Source organism: Zingiber officinale, chromosome 8B (genome assembly GCF_018446385.1).
Source record: "Zingiber officinale cultivar Zhangliang chromosome 8B, Zo_v1.1, whole genome shotgun sequence".
In the NCBI taxonomy this organism is placed as follows: Eukaryota; Viridiplantae; Streptophyta; class Magnoliopsida; order Zingiberales; family Zingiberaceae; genus Zingiber; species Zingiber officinale.
In genome coordinates, this window is record NC_056001.1 from 92478160 (window position 1) to 92499786 (window position 21627).

Sequence of the window (21627 nt, forward strand, 5' to 3'; positions counted from 1 at the left end):
TGGAAGATGGTTGGAAAACCTAAGTTAGGTTATCGGGTTAACCTAACTTGATTATGGTTTTGTCAAACATCAAAAAGGGGGAGATTGTTGGTGCAACCTTAGGTCAAGGTTGACCTGGTTGACCCGACTCGAGTTGACGTGACTCGAGTTGTATTTTGATGTTTGACTTGGGAAGATTGTCGGTGCAACCTTAGGTCAAGGTTGACCTAGTTGTGTTGCATGTTGATGTTTGACACTCGTGAGAGAGTTCTATTCTTGATGTGGGACAAGAATAGATGTTTGGGAGATTATTGGTGCAACCGTAGGTCAAGGTTGACCTGGTTGACCTGATTCGGGAAAAGTCCAAGTATGTGTTAGGATCCTTTGTACGGCTAGAGAGGGGGGTGTGAATAGCCGACCCCAATTCGTTCGATTCTTTCTACAATGTCGAGTTAGCGCAGCGGAAATAAAACAATAGAAGCGACAAAGAAAGAAATCAAACCTCAAACTCGATGGATGTAACGAGGTTCGGAGATTAGGGCTCCTACTCCTCGGCGTGTCCGTAAGGTGGACGAGTCCGGTCAATCCGTCGGTGGATGAGTCCCCGGAAACCCGGCTAATAGATACTCCTTGTGGGTGGAGAAACCTCACCACAATCTTTGCAACAGCAATAGAAGTACAAATAGGAACAAGAAAACAAGAACAGAAATGTAAACAACACTTGCTTGCCTTCTTGAAGTCAGCAGGAACCCTGGTGAAGCAGCAGCTTCTCGGATCCAAGCCTAGCTAGAAAACCAGCAACGGGAAGAAGCTCACGCAAAGCTTTAGCACCCAACGAGCTCAACAAAGCTCAGCAGGAAGAAGAAGCAAAAGCTTCAGGCAGAAGAGTACTTCCAGAAAGAAGAAGAAGAAGCCCTGTAGAAGCCCTCAGCCCCTTTATACCTGCGAAGAAGAAACAGCGAAGAAACTAGCCGTTGCATCGCAACGGCTAGAACACTGATCGGTCTGCAGACCGATCAGCCTAGGCGCGTGAAGCTTCTGTTTGTCACCTGATCGGTCCCCAGACCGATCAGGTGTCGCGATCGAAGCCCTGATCGGTCTGTGGACCGATCAGGGAACCTCCTGATCGGTCCATAGACCGATCAGTCTTCGGCTCCTCTCGCCACTGATCTCTTCCTGATCGGTCTGCCGACCGATCAGGCCATGGGTGGATCGGTCAGCAGACCGATCCACGGTTTTCTTCTCGCAAGGTTGCGTTGCCTCCTGATCGGTCTCCAGACCGATCAGATTGCAATCAGTGAGCCACTGATCTGATTCTGATCGGTCACCAGACCGATCAGGGCAAACGCAGTATCACTGGATCGGTCACCAGACCGATCCAACTCCTCGGTTTAGAGTGCCCTCTCTAACCTAGTTCGGAGAACGAGCTACCGAGCCCTCTCCGACTCCATATGCCAAGCTTCACTCACTTGGACTTCTCAACACCAGATGTCCGATCACCCTTGATCCATCTGGATTTTCCCTTGCCCGGCTTCACTCACCAGGACTTTCCACCTGGCTTCACTCACCAGGATTTCACACTGCCTAACATCCCAGTTAGGACTTTCTCATTCACCTAGCTTCACTCACTAGGATTTTCACCTGGCTTCACTCACCAGGATTTCAATGCCTGGCTTCACTCACGGGACTTTCCTGTCTGGCTTCACTCACCGGACTTTCCTTCTAGCTTCACTCACCGGACTTCCACAGCCTAACATCCATCAGGACTTTCCATTGCCGGCTTCACTCACCAGGACTTCTCCGCCAAGTCTTCATACTTGGACTTTTCCGTGCCAAGTCTCCATACTTGGACTTTTCCCGTGCCAAGCTCCTGCTTGACTTTTCAGTGCCAAGTCTCCATACTTGGACTTTTCCCAAGCTCCTTGGACTTTTCCGTGGCAAGTCTCCATACTTGGACTTTTCATGAAGCTTCCTGCTTGGACTTTTCCATGCCAAGTCTCCATACTTGGACTTTTCGATGCCAAGCTCCTTGGACTTTTCCGCCAAGTCTCCATACTTGGACTTTTCCGAATCAGTCAACCAGGTCAACCTTGACCTACGGTTGCACCAATAATCTCCCAAACATCTATTCTTGTCCCATATCAAGAATAGAACTCTCTCACGAGTGTCAAACATCAACATGCAACACAACTAGGTCAACCTTGACCTAAGGTTGCACCGACAATCTTCCCAAGTCAAACATCAAAATACAACTCGAGTCAAGTCAACTCGAGTCGGGTCAACCAGGTCAACCTTGACCTAAGGTTGCACCAACAGTATGGAGACTTGGCACGGAAAAGTCCAAGCAGGGAGCTTGGCACTGGAAAAGTCCAAGTATGGGGACTTGGCACGGAAAAGTCCAAGCAGGGAGCTTGGCACGCGAAAAGTCCAAGTATGGAGACTTGGCACGGGGAAAGTCCAAGCTTGGCACGGGGAAAAGTCCTGGTGAGTGAAGCCAGCAATGAAATCCTGGTGAGTGAATCCCGGTGAAAATCCTAGTGAGTGAAGCTAGGTGAAGGTGAAAGTCCTGGTGAGTGAAGCAGATAGAAATCCCGGTGAGTGAAGCCGGTGAAAATCCTAGTGAGTGAAGCTAGGTGAATGGGAAGTCCTAACTGGATGTTAGGCGGTGTGGAAAATCCTGGTGAAGCCAGTGAAAATCCTAGTGAGTGAAGCTAGTGAATGAGAAAGTCCTAACTGGATGTTAGGCGGTGTGGAAAGTCCCGTGAGTGAAGCCAGGTCCTGGTAAGTGAAGTCAAGCAGTGGGAAAGTCCTAACTGGGATGTTAGGCAATGTGAAATCCTGGTGAGTGAAGCTGGTGAAAGTCCCGTGAGTGAAGCCGAAGGGAAAATCCAGATGGATCGGGGATGATCGGACTGGTGTTGGAAAGTCCAAGTAGGTCAAAGGGATTGACCGGACACTTGGCGAGGAGTTCTAGCAGTCAAGGAGTGACCAGATGTTAGGGATGAAGTACCAATAGGTCAAGGTTGACGGATATTGGTTTGGAAGTCTTGGGACTTGGTTTGGGCCAAACCCAAGCTCCGGATCGGTCACCAAACCGATCCGGTGATACTGTTGCTCGATCGGTCCGGTGACCGATCGATATCAAAGCTCTGTTCGATTCTTGATCGATCAGTGACCGATCGCCAAACGAGGCAAAGAGGCGGTGATCGGTCCACGACCGATCAGGCCATGTCCTGATCGGTCCGGGACCGATCAGAGATGATGTCGCTGAGGTTGGGATCGATGCGTGGACCGATCGGTATGCTTGATCGGTCCACGCCGATCGTAACCCGCAAGGTGGGCAGCTTTACGTGAAGAAAGCTGATCGGTCGGGGACCGATCGAATAGGTCCGATCGGTCCCACCGATCAGACACTGCCGTTGCGGCAACGCCAGATTTCTTCTGTTTTCTTCGCTTTCGCGAGTTATAAAAGGAGGGCTACGGCTGCGAGCCAAATGTTTTTTCTGCTCTTCTTCTGCTGAATCTTTTCTGCTTCCTGCTGAGCTTTGGTTGAGCTCTCATTGTGCTGAGTTCTGTTGAACTCGTCGAAGCTCTGCGTGAGTTTCCTGCTGGTGTTCTAGCTGCTGGATCCGAGAAGCTGCTGCTTCATCAAGGTTCCAGTCGACAACAAGAGGCAAGCAAGTGTATTACAATTTCTATTGTTCTTGTTTGTTTTCTCCATTGTTGTACTCCTTTGTTTGCTGTTGCAAAAGAGTGTGGCGAGGTTTCTCCACCCATAAGGAGTTTATATTAGCCGGTTCTCCGGGGACTCATCCACCGACGGATTGACCGGACTCGTCCACCTTACGGACACGCCGAGGAGTAGGAGCCCTAATCTCCGAACCTCGTTACATCCATCGAGTTTGAGGTTTGATTTCTTTCTTTGTCGCTTCTATTGTTTTATTTCCGCTGCGCTAACTCGACATTGTAGAAAGAATCGAACGAATTGGGGTCGGCTATTCACACCCCCCTCTCTAGCCGTACAAAGGATCCTAACAATCCTTACCTAGACTAATATGTTTAGCTCCTAAGCACATGTATTGGTTCCTAAAGTTAACATGCTTATCATTATTAACAATTGCAACAAAACTACTAGCATGAGTTTTATTAGAATTGCAATAATGAACCTTAGAGGTTACCTTAGGGTTTGCCTTAGCTCCCCCTATCGTTGTGCCCGGTCTCTTGCCCTTGTGAGGTTGCCTCCCCCTCGGACAATGGCTCCTATAGTGTCCCCTTTGCTTGCATTGGAAGCACACGATGTGCTCCTTGCCCTTGCGTTTTGGGACTCCGGCTTCCTTGAACTTTGGCGCCGGTGGAGTCTTTCTTACCCTCTTTGGACACTTACTCTTGTAATGTCCATGTTCCCTACACTCAAAGCATATTATATGTAACTTATTTGAAATTGAAATGCTTGAGTTACCTAGGTTTGGGGATGGGTGTGAGCTCTCTTCCTCATCCCTTCCGGAGGTAGATGTCTCTTCTTCTTGCTCCGAACTTGAACAAGAGGAACTCTCCTCCTCTTCTTCCTTGGATGTTGAGTAGCCCTCAACTCCCAATTTGCTCCCTCCATGATGTGAGCTACTTGGCTCACTTAGCTCCTCTTCATGGCTTGAATTTGAGCTCTCCTCATGGAACTTTGCCAAGTTGTTCCACAATTCCTTGGCATCGTTGTATCTACCTATCTTATGCAAGATATCACTAGGTAATGAAAATTCAAGAATTTTCGTTACCTCGTCGTTGATTGTGGATTGGTGGATTTGCTCTTTCGTCCACTCCTTCTTCTTGATAGGTTTTCCTTCCTCATCCATCGGTGGGGAAAACCCTTCTTGTACACAAAACCAATTTAACATATTAGTCCTAAGAAAATACATCATCCTTACCTTCCAATATGTGAAGTTGTCGTGAGACTCGTAGAAGGGTTGAATCGTGACATCTTCTCCATAGAGATCCATCTCTAGCCCGTGCTCCCCCGGGTGTTGATCCGTCGAAGAGCGGCCTCGCTCTGATACCACTTGTTGGGATCCTTCGTACGGCTAGAGAGGGGGGTGTGAATAGCCGACCCCAAATCGATCGCGTTTCTTCCTACAATTCGTTAGCGCAGCGGAAAAACAAACAAGGAAACGAAAACAAGAAGATCAAACCTCAACGCGTCGATGTAACGAGGTTCGGAGATGATACTCCTACTCCTCGGCGTGTCCGTAAGGTGGACGAAGCCTCTCAATCCGTCGGTGGATGAGTCCCCGGAGAACCGGCTAATAATATACTCCTTGTGGGTGGAGAAACCTCACCACAAAGTCTTTTGCAACAGCAAACAAAGGAGTACAACAATAGAGACAACAAACAAGAACAATAGAAATTGTAAAACACTTGCTTGCCTCTTGTTGTCGATTGGAACCTTGATGAAGCAGCGGCTTCTCGGATCCAACAGCTAGAACACCGGCAGGAAACTCACGCAGAGCTTCAAACGATGAGAGCTCAGCAAAGCTCAAGCACACAGCAGTGAAGAGCGTAAGCTCAAGAAGAAAAGATGTATTTAGTAGAAGCCCTCACCCCTTTATACCGCGAAGGAGAAGCAAGAAACTAGCCCAACTCGCAGGAAGAGAACTCGATCGGTCTACGGACCGATCAGACTGTGCTGATCGGTCCCCGGATCGATCAGTAAGCACTGTGCGTACTCTGATTGGTCTGTGGACCGATCAGGATACCGGATCGGTCCGCATCGATCCCAACTCGGCCGTGCTTCCGCGATCGTCTCGATCGGTCCCGCATCGATCAGACATGGCCTCGATCGGTCCGTGGACCGATCACCGCTTCTTTCGCCTCGTTGCTGCGATCGGTCACCGCATCGACAAGAATCGAACAGAGCTTCGATCCGATCGGTCACCGCACCGATCGTAGCAAATATATCACGGATCGGTCCGGTGACCGATCCGAGCTTGGTTTTTGCCCAAACCAAGTCCCAAGACTTCAAACCAATATCCGGTCAACCTTGACCTATTGGTTCATCATGCTTAGCATCCGGTCACCCTTGACCGCTAAGACTCCCACCAAGTGTCCGGTCAATCCTTTGACCTACTTGGACTTTCCAACACCTAAGTCCGATCATCCCGATCCATCCGGATTTTCCAACACCGTAGTCCGATCATCCCCGATCCATCTGGATTTTCCAACACCAAGTCCGATCATCCCCGATCCATCTGGATTTTCCTTGCCCGGTTTCACTCACCAGGACTTTCCAACTGCCTAACATCCCAGTTAGGACTTTTCCACTGCCTGGCTTCACTCACCAGGACTTTCCACACTGCCTAACATCCCAGTTAGGACTTTCTCATTGCCTAACATCCCAGTTAGGACTTTTCCACTGCCTGGCTTTACTCACCAGGACTTTCCACACTGCCTAACATCCCAGTTAGGACTTTTCCTCGTGCCAAGCTCCTTGCTTGGACTTCTCCGTGCCAAGTCTCCATACTTGGACTTTTCCAGTGCCAAGTCTCCATACTTGGACTTTTCCCGTGCCAAGTCTCCATACTTGGACTTTTCGCGTGCCAAGCTCCCTGCTTGGACTTTTCCAGTGCCAAGTCTCCATACTTGGACTTTTTCCCGAATCAGGTCAACCAGGTCAACCTTGACCTACGGTTGCACCAATAATCTCCCAAACATCTATTCTTGTCCCATATCAAGAATAGAATTCTCTCACGAGTGTCAAACATCAACATGCAACTTAACTAGGTCAACCTTGACCTAAGGTTGCACCGACAATCTTCCCAAGTCAAACATCAAAATACAACTCGAGTCAAGTCACCTCGAGTCGGGTCAACCAGGTCAACCTTGACCTAAGGTTGCACCAACAATATCAAATACAAGGGTGAACCTAACTTAAACCCTTTGCCAAAACACCAAAACACATGGTCACATAGACCATTGGGATTGCTCCAACATTTATCACTATATAATTTTTCTCCCTTATTAAGTTCAGCTATGATGTTCTTAGTTACCGTAATCTACAATAAATAAATACATTATTTATTATTTCAGTGTAATTCATATATATGTAATTAATTATTGACTCAGTGTAAATTAGAATTAGTTTACAAAATCAAGTGGTAACTATATTTCCACTCATCATTTGTATGTTCCAATCCAATCAATATTGATCAGTTATATTACACATCCCATCAAATGAACTAATTATTAAATAAACTAATCATGCAATGGACGTATCATTAAATAAACTAATCATTTTGTTATAATTGTTAACACATAACATTCTTTTTCCAATTTTGTTAACACATAACATAACTTTCATTAAAATAGCACTGTTTGTACATTACAACAGTTTGTATTACATGATTTTATTAATATGAGCTTAACATTGAAGAGTTTTCAGTTCTGGACAAAGATAGAAGATGGGCTCTAGTTTAGTCATTGCCGGAACATTTCTGTGATATAGCACACCAACTATGGGATCATTCTGAAGGGCGCATCTCATATTCAAATATGTGCAGGGAGTTACTTCAATTAGCATGGAATCCTAAAGAATCAGAAGAGGATCCATATCTCGAAGAAATAGATCCTGTAGAATTTGAGGAGGATCTAGAAATGGATCCCACAAAATTTGAGGAGGATCTAGAGATGGATCTTGAAGAATCAGAGGAGGATTCGGAAGAGTATGTAGAAGATCCAGAAATAAATCTGAATATGGATTTGATGGATGATTCTGAAGCTGATCATGCCTTCATCGAGTCCGGGATGAACAGGATAACATTGCCCACTGCACTAGTATTTTTCCTAGTGGGAGTGGTGCTAACATATCTTGTAAAGTAGAGTTCAGTCGATCACTATGTGTGGACAACATTAAGCTCATATGAAAAAAATCATTAAAATAGCACTGTTTGTACATGAGCTTAATAATATAAGCGTTAAGCTTGTAATAATAGTTTGTATTATATGATTTTATTAATATGAGTTTAATGTTGTCCACACATAGTGACAATGAAAACAACTGAAATCTATTTTGCAAGATAAGCTAGCACCACTCCCACTAGGAAAAATACTAGTGCAATGGGCAATCCGATCTCGTTCATCCCGGACTCAATAAAAGCAAGATCAGCCTCAGAATCATCCATCAGATCTATTTTTGGATCTTCCACATACTCTTCCGGATCCTCTTCTGATTCTTCAAAATCCATCTCTAGATTCTCTTCAGATTTTACGGGATCCATTTCTAGATCCCCTCAGATTCTGCGTGATCTAGATCCTCTTCTGATTCTTTAGGATCTCATGCTAATTGAAGTAACTCCCTACACATTTCTGAATATGAGATGCACCCTTCAGAACAATCTCATAGTTGGTGTGCTATATCACTGAGATGTTCCGACAGTGACTGAACCAAAGCTCATCTTCTATCTTTGTCTAGGACTAGAAACTCTTCTCGTTCGAGTTGCTAGAATATCCGATCAAGTCGATTGATGAATCAGGTCATAATCAAGCTCTTTGATTTCCTCTCAAAGCTCATGTTATCGTTCATAGCGACTAACCATCGTGTATATTGTCCGTGATATCTGGAATTTAAAATAATAATATTAGTAAAATCGACAAATAGTAACAAAATCGATCAAATTCAATTCTCACATATGTATGAAACAATATACATATAGAATACATAAACAAATAAGAAAAACAAATTTTCTTATACTTGAGATGTTCCAGTTGACTAACACACTAATTGATCGATCAAGCAACTTGATCCTAAATCCTTATCCTTATTGGAACTAATCCAATTGGGATGTTCAGTTATTTTTTTAAAATATAAGCTCATTTAATTAAACCATTCTTATTTATTTGGTTAAATCAACTAATAGTTTGAACCAGATTAAAATTTACTTAGACCTTCCTAATTAATATGGTCTAATTTAGATGAACTAGACCGGTTCAGATTGAACCAGTAAGTAGTCATGTAAATCTAAATCCAAACATAATTAATTGAAAAATTAAAAACACAAAATTAACATTCTGTTTAATTTTGTTTTTTTCGCATGACACAGATTTTATATATATTTTTTTTATTCAATCGATTCAATATTTTATTAATCATTCAATTTAATGAATCGTTTGATTAATAGATTAAAATATGAAAAAAGAACTTTGACACGTGTTTACTAAACTTGAGTGAATTTATTTTTTTACTTTATGATTTAATAAAATTAAAAAATTTCTTAAACAATATTTGACGGTAAAGACATCCGTAGTACCTCTTAAATATGTTTACATTCTGTTATATCATTATCATATCAAAAATTAAAACTTTATTTCTTTTAAAAATCATTCTCTATTATCATAAAATCTTTCTTTTCTAAAAAATTTTACTTCTTTTAAAATTCTCTCTCTATCTTCTCTCCATTATTTTTTTTTAAATCTGGTCCAAGATTTTAATACAGGTTTAAAAAAAAACTATAAATCCCATCTATATAGAGAGGGAGAGATTTATATTAAGAGATACATTGTATGCTATAAACCTCTCACTGTAGATGTCCTAACAAATATTATTCATATTGGGACGAACTGTGACTAACGTCTCGCTCTGCTGGTAATTGCCAGCATTTCTAAGCGATCGCCAGCACGTTCACATGTCACTAGCCCAGGCGCCGGCGCTTGCGTCAATCCCGGCGACGGAGAGAAAACGACTCAGTCGCCCCTTTTTTTTTCAACTCAACTACGCTGCAAAGGCCACGATCTGATCTATCGCCGATCGCCTGAGGGATTTTCTCCTCTCCGGAGCAATGGGCTATGATACCATTGTTTATTGTAATAAACAAGTTCGTATGAAACGAAATGAACTTACAATATGCACGGAGAAGAGGAATTCGCTGATCGGAGAATATCACCGCTGTATTCTGATGATGATACCGCGAATAAAAAGCTATTGTTCCGGAGAAGATCAACATATAGGAACTTCACCTTTTTCTACAAATCAAATCCCACTCGTTGGATTTCTCGTTTGCCGATTGCTGCGATCACTCCAATCCGTTGCCCTTTTCCGATTGCTCTATGTTGTGTTAATCGTTTTGATTCTGTATTAATCTCGACTTTAATGCATCAGTGTTCCACTTGAATAAATTTTATTCCGACTGATTCGGTATTCGTCGTGCACATGTCATATCCGCACACGAGTTAACATAGTTTAGATACACCCACGTGTGAGAAAAAATTTCTCCTTTGTATTTTTTTACGTCGTTAATACATGTGAATCAATATAAATCAATCAACATGTCATGAAACTCTTAATATAAGACTAAAATCTCATTCAATTTTCATCTTTTCTCCATTCACATCTATTCAACACGAATATGAAGAGCGGAGGCGTTGGCGATCCCGGTGAGGGGGAACAGCGGAGAGGGGAGGAGCCGCAGGCGCTTCGATCCTGTTCCGAACTAGGAGATACCTCCGAATGACATCCAGTCGGTGTCTGTCGCTGACCTGTGATGGCTCGGGAGACAGGTGCGTCGGAGGTGGTTAAAGCCGTCCAAGAGATCGGCGAGGGAGCATTCTTGTCAATGCGGCATCGGCCAGGCGACAATGCGGGTGGGGGCCACGTTTACCTTTTCTGGCGTGAGGCTGCTGTCCTGCGGGCCCAGATCTCCATAAAAAAATTAAAAATGAATTAGTGGATCATTTACCTAAATTATAATTCGAAGAGGGACGGTAAATCTAGGAAGATCATAATCATAATTAATTATAATTGAATTATGATCGAATTATAATTATAAATAATATATTTATAAATAAGATCATAATTAATTATAATTGAATTAGGATCTAATCATAATTATAAATAATACCTCCACTGTTTTTGAAAGATCTACTCTCTGTCGGACACGTGGTTGAATTTGTATTTCTCGAGTCACGCCTCCAACGTCTATAATGAAATTAAAAATAAAATTCTTTTTTAAAAATAAACATCATTTTAATAATAAATAAATTCTATAGGGGACTAATAAAAATAGGTGTCTTCTTTATTTTTATTCAAAACACAAGATATAAAAAAATAATTTTATTATGGGTAATGTCTTTTAACATATATATTATGCATTATTGAAATACATATAATTCTAAGTAGCACACTCAAAAATCAAGTTCTAAAAAATTAGTTCCATTATGAACACTTGCCCCCGGCAAGGCACAGTACTAACTTACGTAGGACATCTCATAGGCTTGTGATCTTACCATCTACGTTTTTAAAATTTACTAAATCTATGAAAAAATTCAGCATAACCAGACCGATCACCTCCAAAATTAATCCAATCACCAATAGTTATATATTCGAATTCCAAAAAAAACACATTCTAATCCATCTGATGAAATATGAAAAATCAAGACAACCGTTTCATCTGGTACATTGTGGCCTAGTTCTTAATTCATACATGGCATTCCAACACGTTCGATGCTCGCCGCGATGGATTAAAAACACATTAAGCCACGAGCAAGAATAAAGTCCAAAATCCAATAAAAGTGACAAAATGAAGAGCTGCTCTGCTATAAGCAGATAGTCTCCAAAATTATACATTCAATAAGAATAACCAGAGCACGCTCCTAAGCACTATCACAGTTGTTTAGATTGATCACAAATTCAGCTAAAAAGGCATAACCAATTCTTTGAAGGTCCTCAAATTATATGATCGAGGAAGAAATAAACAGTATGGAAGCAATCTAAGATCAGCCAAAGTCTCCCTTGGATCAAGAACTTCATTCACTTCAGTATCGGCCAAATCTCACTAACACCACAATTGAGTTTCCCACACGCCCACCTCTGCATGGTGTTGTTAGCTGCAATGGGATGAAGAAACGGCACATGATGATGCTAGTTACTTTTCCACATGGTCACCATTGGATCTTGAGGCATTGGAGCTCGAGGATGGAATTCAGCCATACTATCTGCAGCCGTTGCTACTTGTTTGGGCAGTCTGATGCACGATGACCAGACTGGCCACAGTTAAAGCAAGCCCCTGCAAATCCTCTGAGAAGAATGCAAACAGAAATATTAGGATTTTGTACAAATAACAATTCTTGTAATTCATTGTTTGAAGGATTATTGTTCCTTTTAAAGAAAAAAGATAGGACAGAATTTGTAGGAATTACTGTGAAACAAATTTTACTAGGAGGAATCAAAGAAATTAATACGTTTTACAACAATGGATTCTACAATAAGTTACCAATGCAATTAGCTAAGTTATTTAACAGACCTGTGAACATCAAAATAAATCAACGAGAAACCATTTGATTACAGAGACAGAAAACTTCATGTTCGATTACTACTTTAGATAGAACATAAACTTTCAGTTGCTAAGGGCTGGATTACTACTTGGAAGATATGAGGTAAAGGAGGAAAAGAAACAAAAATACCAAAGCAGCTTAGATCAAAATTTAGACAATTTTCTCAACATAGAAAATCTTATCATGCAGTGGTTGCAAATTCAATATTTTAGTTGACCATATCAGCAATTAATTCCCTCCAAATCTGATGGCCATATAATGGATGGACAATACCTTTCTTGGTTTCCAAATGAGGGTGTACGACTTGATCTTCTTCCACCAATTAGCCAGTCCTCTTCACTATCTCTTTGTGGCTTAGAGGTTCGAGACCAGCTACTGTCAGTTTTGGAGGTCCAGCCACCTCGTCCAGACCTATTATCACTGTCATATTTTTGTCCACCCCAAGTTCTTGAAACCCTCTGACTTCGTTCAGAAGAACCACCACCTTGTCCATGGCTAACATCACTATCATATTTTCGTCCACCCCAATTTCTTGAAACCCTCTGACTTCGCTCCGAAGAACCACCACCTCTAGAACTCCACTCCCGGTTTGAAAACTTTCCATAAAAGTCAGTGGCAGGACCATCATCTTGCAGGATAGGGAGCTAAAAAGGCACAACACACGAAAAAAGACATAGTTACACAGTCATTTTAATAAAACGTATTGAGTGGATTAAAGATTACAACTAGATATGCCAGGAGGACAAGCAAATAGCAATTAAGATCATCTACTTGGGCTTGTATAGATTAGGTCAAAAAGTAAAAGGAAATTGAGCATCAAATCTTAAGCAGCATACTATATATAATGATTGAAGCTTAAGTTCTCCTAAGCATCTACAAATACAGTAGCTAGACCATCCAGTGGCAAAACAGCAGCAAAGCTGCCAGTAAAATCTAAGTAATATACAAATCATGTGAATCCAAAGGAAAAAACTATGCCAGAAATCTAAAGGATCGTTGTCATTCCATGAACACTCTAAAAACACCCACATCCAAAATCAGGCTCTATACAAAGATCAACTTAGTTTCACGAAATCGAAGAGTAGCCTTCATTTTAGAAGTTGAATGAGATTAAGGAAAAAATTAGATGAGAATACGAAGAAGAGGACTACCTTGGTGATCTTGACTATAGAATTTCCGGGAGGCAATTGCTTAGTTAACAATTCTTTAGCAATCTCTTCAGGTATATCAAATACAGCACCTTGAACCTGCAAAGAATTGGCAATAGTTATTATTATGATGGATATTTTAGGACAATGTTTATTTAGGAATCTTTTGCAAACCCTTCAGGTAAATCAAACAGTACCTTAAACCTAAAAGAGCATGGCAAATGTAGTGATTTGTGTTTAATGTCGAAAAATAGCAAAGTGTCTGGACAATTTCACTGTTTTCAATTGTGATACCCGTATAGTTGATACATATTAAACTCAGGGCTGAAAGTTGCTACATAGTTCAACTTTTATAAAGCGATGTAAATCTACCAACAATGGCTTGGTCTAGTAATAAGTGAGCTAGATTTGAAAACCTTTCGGCTAAAGGTTGGGGGTTCAAATTTGCATAACAGCACTATTGAGAGGGTTTAAGCTTGTCGCTCTTGCCCTGAACAAGAATTATTTTACATCTAATGAAATGATGTGAATCTCAAAATCAACTATTTATACAGTTTTCCCCGTCGCGCTTAATGTGACTGCTTCAAAACAGGCATTTCCACTGAATCCAAGATAAAATCATTACCCGCGTGTAAACACTGAATTCAAAACCAATTACAATTTTTCACTACTTTAGTCAATAGATGATACATATGCAAGATTACGTCATGTAGTATGCACGTAGTGTGTAGTAGTCAGACATTATTTAGCACTCTAGTTTCCTCACCCTTACGCACAACTAGATGCCATTTGTGTGCCAGGTGTCTATTTTGGCCGAAAGGAAAAAGAGAAGCTAATTCAAATGCATGAAATCAGGCCGTTTACATATATATTCCACAACATTCATATTAATACAATCTATGAAGCTCTTTTCACCAAATACATATCACAACTACAAAAGCAAGAAAATAACTCATCACAAGTATTGGAACCCACCACCTTTTTCATTCAACTAATGACTGAGAAAAACAAAATATAACATGAATAAGTAGCCGCATTGATATATGAAATCAGGAAATTAAAATTTGAAAGTGAAAAAAGACTATTGAAATGTACAAGCAATAAACAACACAAAATAAAAAAGGAAAGCTACGAGAACAAAGAAAAAGGGAATGACATGAAAATAAATGATTGTTCTATCAGGACATTGCAAATGTTGCATGAAATAAATCCAAGATAGAAACTTAAAACAGTAACAAAAAGCACCAATCATGAACATATTTGAAAGGGGAAATGCATGTGGCTTCATAAAGTACAAACCCTTTGATCTGCAATCATGTATATTTTGCCCACTTCATCAGCGGCATTAGGATATACGTCAGAAAGAAATCCAGTAACAGATCTTGCAGACAAGTACCCTCTTGAATATTCAGGATCACGTGTTAATTGAAATGTCACCCATCCCTATTCATGACAGATAACTGAAGTTCAAAATATAACCGAGAGGCATCTAACAGAAGCTAAAGGAGTGCACAGGTTTCCAAAAGGTAAAGAACCTATCCAGCATTTAAGCAATTATGCTGGAGAGTATTCTTGTAAAGATGGAAACTTGGCATTATCTCTATGCAGGGGGCAGAAAATAAACAAATAGATAGAGAGAAACTATTTTGCTAACTAGATCAGATATGGTCTTGCTTTCTCAAACTAAGGATGACAATATAATCCAGAATTCCATAAGCAAACACAGAAACTGCAAGCCAAAATGTGTAAGATGAGATCCCATTTTCACCTGTTCATGGCTGATAAGAGAACGAGATGAAAGTGGTTGAGAAAATCCACTTAAATGTGCCAAAGCAGAAGCAAGAGCTTGTGTTCCTTGTTCATTGGTCAATTTTTGAGCAGTTGGAAGGAAATACTGGATTGAATCTTGGTGAACACCTTGAAGAGTGGCAACTACTTGCTCAGCTGATGATTCCAATACCTCTTGCATTGAAGGTGGGCTTATAAACTCAAACCTGCATCCCACATCATGTTCAAGAGATTTAACTGTTCTCCGCTGGCTACTAGTAAACATCAAGATTGCAGTGCCTTCTTTTCCAGCACGTCCAGTACGACCAGATCGATGTACAAATGTCTCTGGATCATTTGGTAGTTCATAATGAATAATCTACAAAAGAGAAAAGAAAGACAATGATTATAATTCTATAAGCTCATGAAAACATATTGCAGAAAACTATGTGCAGATCAACATGAAGCTTATTAACTGATAGAACAGACAGTGACAAACAATATCAAAACAAAAACATAACAAAATACCAGATCAACATTTGGTATATCTAGGCCCCGAGCAGCAACATCAGTTGCAACTAACACAGTGAATTTCCCTTGACGAAATCCATTCAAGGTTCTTTCTCGCTGATGTTGTGATATATCCCCATGCAGTGCCTCAGATGCAATACTATTACTCAAGGCCATGGATACTTCATCAGCGTCCCGCTTTGTCTGAGTAAAAACAATGGTTTTCCCACCCTTAGCATATACCTGCACAAGAGAGTGGTTAATTATGATATGTTTAAGCACATGGAAACATCATAAGAGCATGCACTTCCAAAAAGCATCAAAATACCATTTGCAATAGTTTGCAAGGAAAATATTTTATAGATAAAATGTTAAGCAAAAAATTTGCACAGACAGTATATTGACAGATAAGTAATCCAACGAAGATTTATTTTGGAAAACTATTTGACTCCTTTTAAATAATTAACTAGTGCCGACTGCAGGGAGAATCAATTGGCAATCTTTAAATGGCTTTCTTGAAAAGAATAGGCATGTAAAAGATGAGAATGCAAAAACAAAAAAAATCTATCTTTACAATTTTGCTTACTAAATTTTACAAATTTTGCAATGTCTCCACACTTTGCTCATTAAAATGACATCATCTTATGAAATCTAGAAAAGCTCAGCATCAGATGCTAAACAACATGTGCTAGATATTTTAAAGCATGAAAGGCAAAATATGCTGCACATGGCAATTGGGCTTTGCAAACCAAGAGAGTAACAAAAAAGGAGTAACAGGACAACAAGTCTCTACAATAAAAATATCCTAAGCGTACCGTAATTAAGTCACTCAGAACAGTGCGCTTTGAAGTTGCAGTTGCTGATATGGCATAAATTTTAATTCCTTCTGCTAGCTTCTCATCTCGATCACCAACCTAGGTCATAAGCATATTAAAAATACAATTTGCAAGAGGCATAATCATATACTTGATTCCACAAAAAAATAAAATTAAAAAAAAAAATAACAATTTGCATACCAAGTCAATTGTCAGAGGGTTGTTTAGGTATCTCCTGGACAATTTCTTAACCCAATCAGGCATTGTTGCAGAAAACAACATATTTTGACGTTGAGGTGGAAGTTTCTTCAATATTACTTCCACATCTTCTTCAAATCCAACAGCTAGCATTTGATCAGCTTCATCCAGAACCAAATACTGAATCTCTCCAAGCCGAAGGCTATCATCATTGATAAGGTCAATTATTCGGCCAGGAGTTCCCACAACTACGTCAACACCACGAGAAAGTGAAATTTTCTGAATATTGTAAGAAACTCCTCCATAAACACAGACAGTACTCAGATTAGATGCAGATTCATTGATTTCCTTCTCCACCTGTTTGGCCAATTCTCTGGTAGGGGCAAGAACCAGAACCCGGGGAAGACGACCTGACAGCCTAAACCAACCAAGGAATGAAAATGAAAAATGAGTTATTTCAAGCACACAACTAAGCATGACAATGAGATTTTTAGAAAAGTAGGCATCTTGACCTCTTCCTCCCTTCTGCCTCATCATCCTCACTCAGCCGTTTGATTATGGGAATTCCAAACGCCAATGTCTTTCCGGTACCAGTCTTAGCACGTGCAATAAGGTCTCGACCTTCAAGAACAGGAACCAAAACGGCCCTCTATAGAAAGGCAAATTAAGCATGTTAAAATGCCAGATATAAAAGCAGTTCATATCAAAATCAAGTTGGCAGTGAATCGAACAGTTCAAACAAGAGTTACGAACTCGCGGAAGGGAGAAAAAAAAATCACTGTTTTGGCTTCACCTGAATGGGGAAAAGATGGGTAATCCCTCGCTTCTCGAGGGTACTAACTAGCTGCTGTGACAGGCCTAATCTGGCAATGGCGAGCTCATCCTGGTCCACGGAGGCAGTGGAGCCCTCTTCGCCCTCTTCTCCCTCCTCAGAGTTGTAAGAGTCAGAGGCGTATTCCTCCTCCTCGTCGCTCTCCTCGAGCGGAGACTCGGGGAGGCCACGGAAGCCCCTGAAGGCCTCCTCGCTGAGAACGGAGTTGGGAGAGGCGACAGAGGAGGGGACGAAGAGGGGGAGAGCGCGAGGAGCTCTCGGAGTGGTAGAGAACCAGGGGAAAGCGAAGCCCCTGGCGGCGGAAGCAGGGAGCTTGAGGAGGCCGCCGGCGCCCGAGGGTGAAGAGCCGTTAAGGGAAGAGGAGCAGTAGAGGGACGATACGCCGATGGTGAAACTGAAGGCGGCGGCAGCCATGGTGGAGTGGAGGAGGAGGGATAAGGTGGCAATGGCAAGGGTTTTTGGTAAGGGCGGTAACGAATGGCCTTGCGAGACTGCACCTCGTGCCCTGTCGCCTGCTTCGACTTATAGAAGGAGAGGAGAAAACAGATCATTGGGTGGATCAAGAAGAAATGAGGAGAAAGCCCAAAGCCCACATCAACTCGATCCACTTACCCTCTTTGGGAGGAGGTGAGTGAAAGGGAGTGGGTAAATAGGGGTAGTAAAATTTTTCTCCTAGTTCAGGAGGGAGTGAATTACGAAGGGGAAAGGGAAGAGAAGGGTAATGTTTTGTTTATTTAAAGGAGTGGATGATAGATGGATAAAATAAATCTAGGGTTATAGGAAGAGAATAGAAATAAAAGGAAATCTCTTCTTTTACATACTTGTTTACCTTGATTGAGAAAGGTGAGTATATGTAGTGTAATTTTTATAACTAACAAAGGATACATGCATCATTTTTTTTAATATATAGCGTAATTTTATAAGTTAAAAAGGGTGCATGCATTATTTTTTGTATATGGTGTAACTTTGTAAATGAAAAATGGTGCATACGTTATTTTTTTTCCATTTGCTATTTTCTGTCTGATTTTGAGGTAATCAATTTTAGCTCTAAAACTATCTGTTGATGGATTGTGTTTTTTTCCCTCTGAAAATTTTATTTTCACTATGAAAAATTTTCCTTTGTTTTGTTTTCTGATCTCCCAAGTAGACAAAGCTTACTCTTGCATACTTGGGAATTAGTGAAATTTCTTACACCCTAATTTGGGATGTAATGAAGAGGAAGGAGAGGAATGTAGAAATTATTCTAATTTTATCCTTATTTTTTTCGCATACAGATTTATTTTTTTAAAAGAGGATATCACCCTAATTTGGGATGTAATGAAGATGAAGGAGAGGAATGTAGAAATTATTCTAATTTTATCCTTATTTTTTCGCATACAGATTTATTTTTTTAAAAGAGGATATTTTTATAATTTTATATATTTAATCTTCATTTCCTTCCTCCCAAACAAGGGTAAAATAAATTCTTTATGCTCTATTTACTCCAAAGTATGGATGAGGAAGGAAAAGTAATCTATGGTGGAAAACTATCGTCAGAGGAAGAGAAGAGAAATGATGAAAAAAAAACCCTTCCTTTGTATGCTTGTTTATTTTGATAGAGGAAGGTGGATACATGCGACGTAATTTTATAAATAAAAATGGTACATGATATAATTTTATAAGTTAAAAATAGTACATGCGTCATTTTTTAGTATATGATGTAATTTTGTGAATAAAAAAGCGTATATGCATCATTTTTTTTTCTATCCATTGTTTTTCGTCCGATTTTGAGATTGTCAATTTTGACTCCAGAACTATCCGCTGATGGATTATGCTTTTCTTCCCTTTGAAAATTTTAATAACGTAAATGGCAGAAACTTTTCCTTAATTTTATTTTAAGCTCTCCCAAGTAAATTGATCATTACTTCCCCTCCCTTCCCCTTCTATTAATGAACATTTCATCATCTCATCCAAATAGAGGCTTACGGTCTGTTTGGGAGAGGATGAGAGAAAGGTAAACAAAGGGAAAGTGACATTTACCCTTGTTTGGGAAAGAGGTAAGGGAAGGAGGAAAGGAGAGAAGGAGGGGAGGGGGACCTTTTCCCTTCCCTCCTCCTTCCCTTCCCTTTTCATTATTTGATATTTCAGGTATTGCAATTAACACTCTTAATTCTCTATCAATTTACTATTTACTTATTGCTCAAATAATTAAGCACCCAAAAATGATCTAAGAGCTTGTTAATTTACTCATTTTCTTTATTCTTTCATATTCATCTGAGTGATGGGTCTAGATCATATCGATTAGAGGAAAGTTTGTCATGTTAGTGAAATCTCATTAGTGAGTCAAAGTCACATTCATATAGATTTATTCTTATTTATAGAGGTTTTATCTATTGATATTGAATTGATGTTGATTCCATTAAACTTTGCTAGTGAGCTTGACATTGCAGTCTCTCAAGAAGACATCACTCACAAATTCAACAAGCGTCGAAAAGCTTTTAAAATGCCTAAGACTATGCTTGCTTAAGCTTTGTTTCTCAAGGAGTGTCACTGGCAAACCTAAATGAATTTGATTGTTTTTTCTTATTGTCTAACCTAGTGAATCCTCAATTAGTATCAAGGAAAATCTTTAAAAAGATTCTTAGTATTGCCACACCTAAAAATTATCTAAGGTATAAAATGCATAAAAACATGTAAATTGTGAATTGTTGCTTTAGTTCCTAAGACATTTTGCATCGTAACATCTTTTATACTCCTTTTCTTTTCCTTATGCTTTTGTATACCCAAGTGTAGCTAGGGTTTTGCTTAAACACCCTACTATATGTTGGGATTTTGTAGTGAGGTGCAATCTGAGCATGATTAGAACGACAATATATCACCGTTTTGACGAAGTCAAGGTTAGAGTTAGACTCTCTCTTTAAGACTAATTTGGTCCGCACACGGTGCTCACGGAACATGGCAATCATCTCCCAAGATACAACGACTTTATCTTGTGATAGCAGCACTACAAATCGCAAAACCTCTAAACTAAAGAAGCTTTTTAAACTCTCTAATGCAAGTATGAAATGGAATGCTTATTTTGCTTGAAAGTAATTGAGTGAGTGAAATGAGGATGTGAGGCACCTTATTTATACTAGATGAAAGGGTATAAGAACCTCTTGGCTCAATTAGATCTCATCCATCCATTTTGAATTGGATGATGTTGATCGCATCTTTTCCTAAGAGACACACCACCTCTTCATTAGATGCCACCATTTGGAAATCAATGAATGAGATTTAGTCATCCAAAGAGCATTTAAACCTTTCAAGTTGAATGAACAAGATTTGTCAATATTGATCCAATGATCAAGATTTAATTTCTCATTTACATTAAATTTTCAACAATCCCCCATATAAATAAAAGTTAATACATGCATGTATCACATAAGGAGAGTTCAATTGAAAAATTATTGCATCAAGAGATGTAGCTTGTGGCTTTGAACCTTCCGTAATAGAGGAGACAAACACATAAATTGTGAATTGTTGTTTTAATTCCTAAGACATTTTGCATTGTAACATCTTTGATACTCCTTTTCTTTTCCTTATGCTTTTATATACCCAAGTGTAGCTAGGGTTTTGCTTAAACACCCTACTATATGTTGGGATTTTGTATTGAGGTGCAATCTGAACGCGGGCAGAATGACGGTATATCACCGTTTTGACGAAGTTGAGGATAGAGTTACACTCTATCTCTTTAAGACGAATTTGCTCCGCACATAGTGCTCATGAAATATGACAATCGTCTCCCAAGATACAATGACTTTATCTTGCGATTGTAGCACTGCAAATCGCAAAACCTTTAAACTGAAGAAGCTTCTCGAACTCTCCAATACAAGTATGAAATGAAATGCTTGCTTTGCTTGGAAGTAATTGAGTGAGTGAAATGAGGATATGAGATATCTTATTTATACTAAATGAAGGGATATAAGAATCTCTTGGTTCAATTAGATCTTATCCATCTATTTTGAATTGGATGATGTAGATTGCATCTTTTACTAAGAGACACAGTACCTCTTCATTAAATGTTACCCTTTGGAAATTAATGAATAAG

The 21627-nt window shown here is 40.1% G+C and overlaps 1 protein-coding gene across 1 annotated transcript; it reads right to left on the reverse strand.

The window, feature by feature from the left end:
• Nucleotides 1–11527: 11527 nt before the first annotated feature.
• LOC122015423 (DEAD-box ATP-dependent RNA helicase 3, chloroplastic-like) lies at nt 11528–18066 on the reverse strand. The gene is made up of 10 exons (XM_042572294.1): nt 17520–18066; nt 17239–17375; nt 16730–17144; nt 16529–16627; nt 15732–15956; nt 15205–15582; nt 14736–14879; nt 13440–13535; nt 12562–12932; nt 11528–12031 (listed from the first exon to the last, which is right to left on the reverse strand). The coding sequence occupies exons 1-10, from the start codon at nt 17970–17972 to the stop codon at nt 11962–11964; spliced, it is 2388 nt and encodes a 795-aa protein (XP_042428228.1). The 5' UTR covers nt 17973–18066; the 3' UTR covers nt 11528–11961.
• Nucleotides 18067–21627: the final 3561 nt, after the last annotated feature.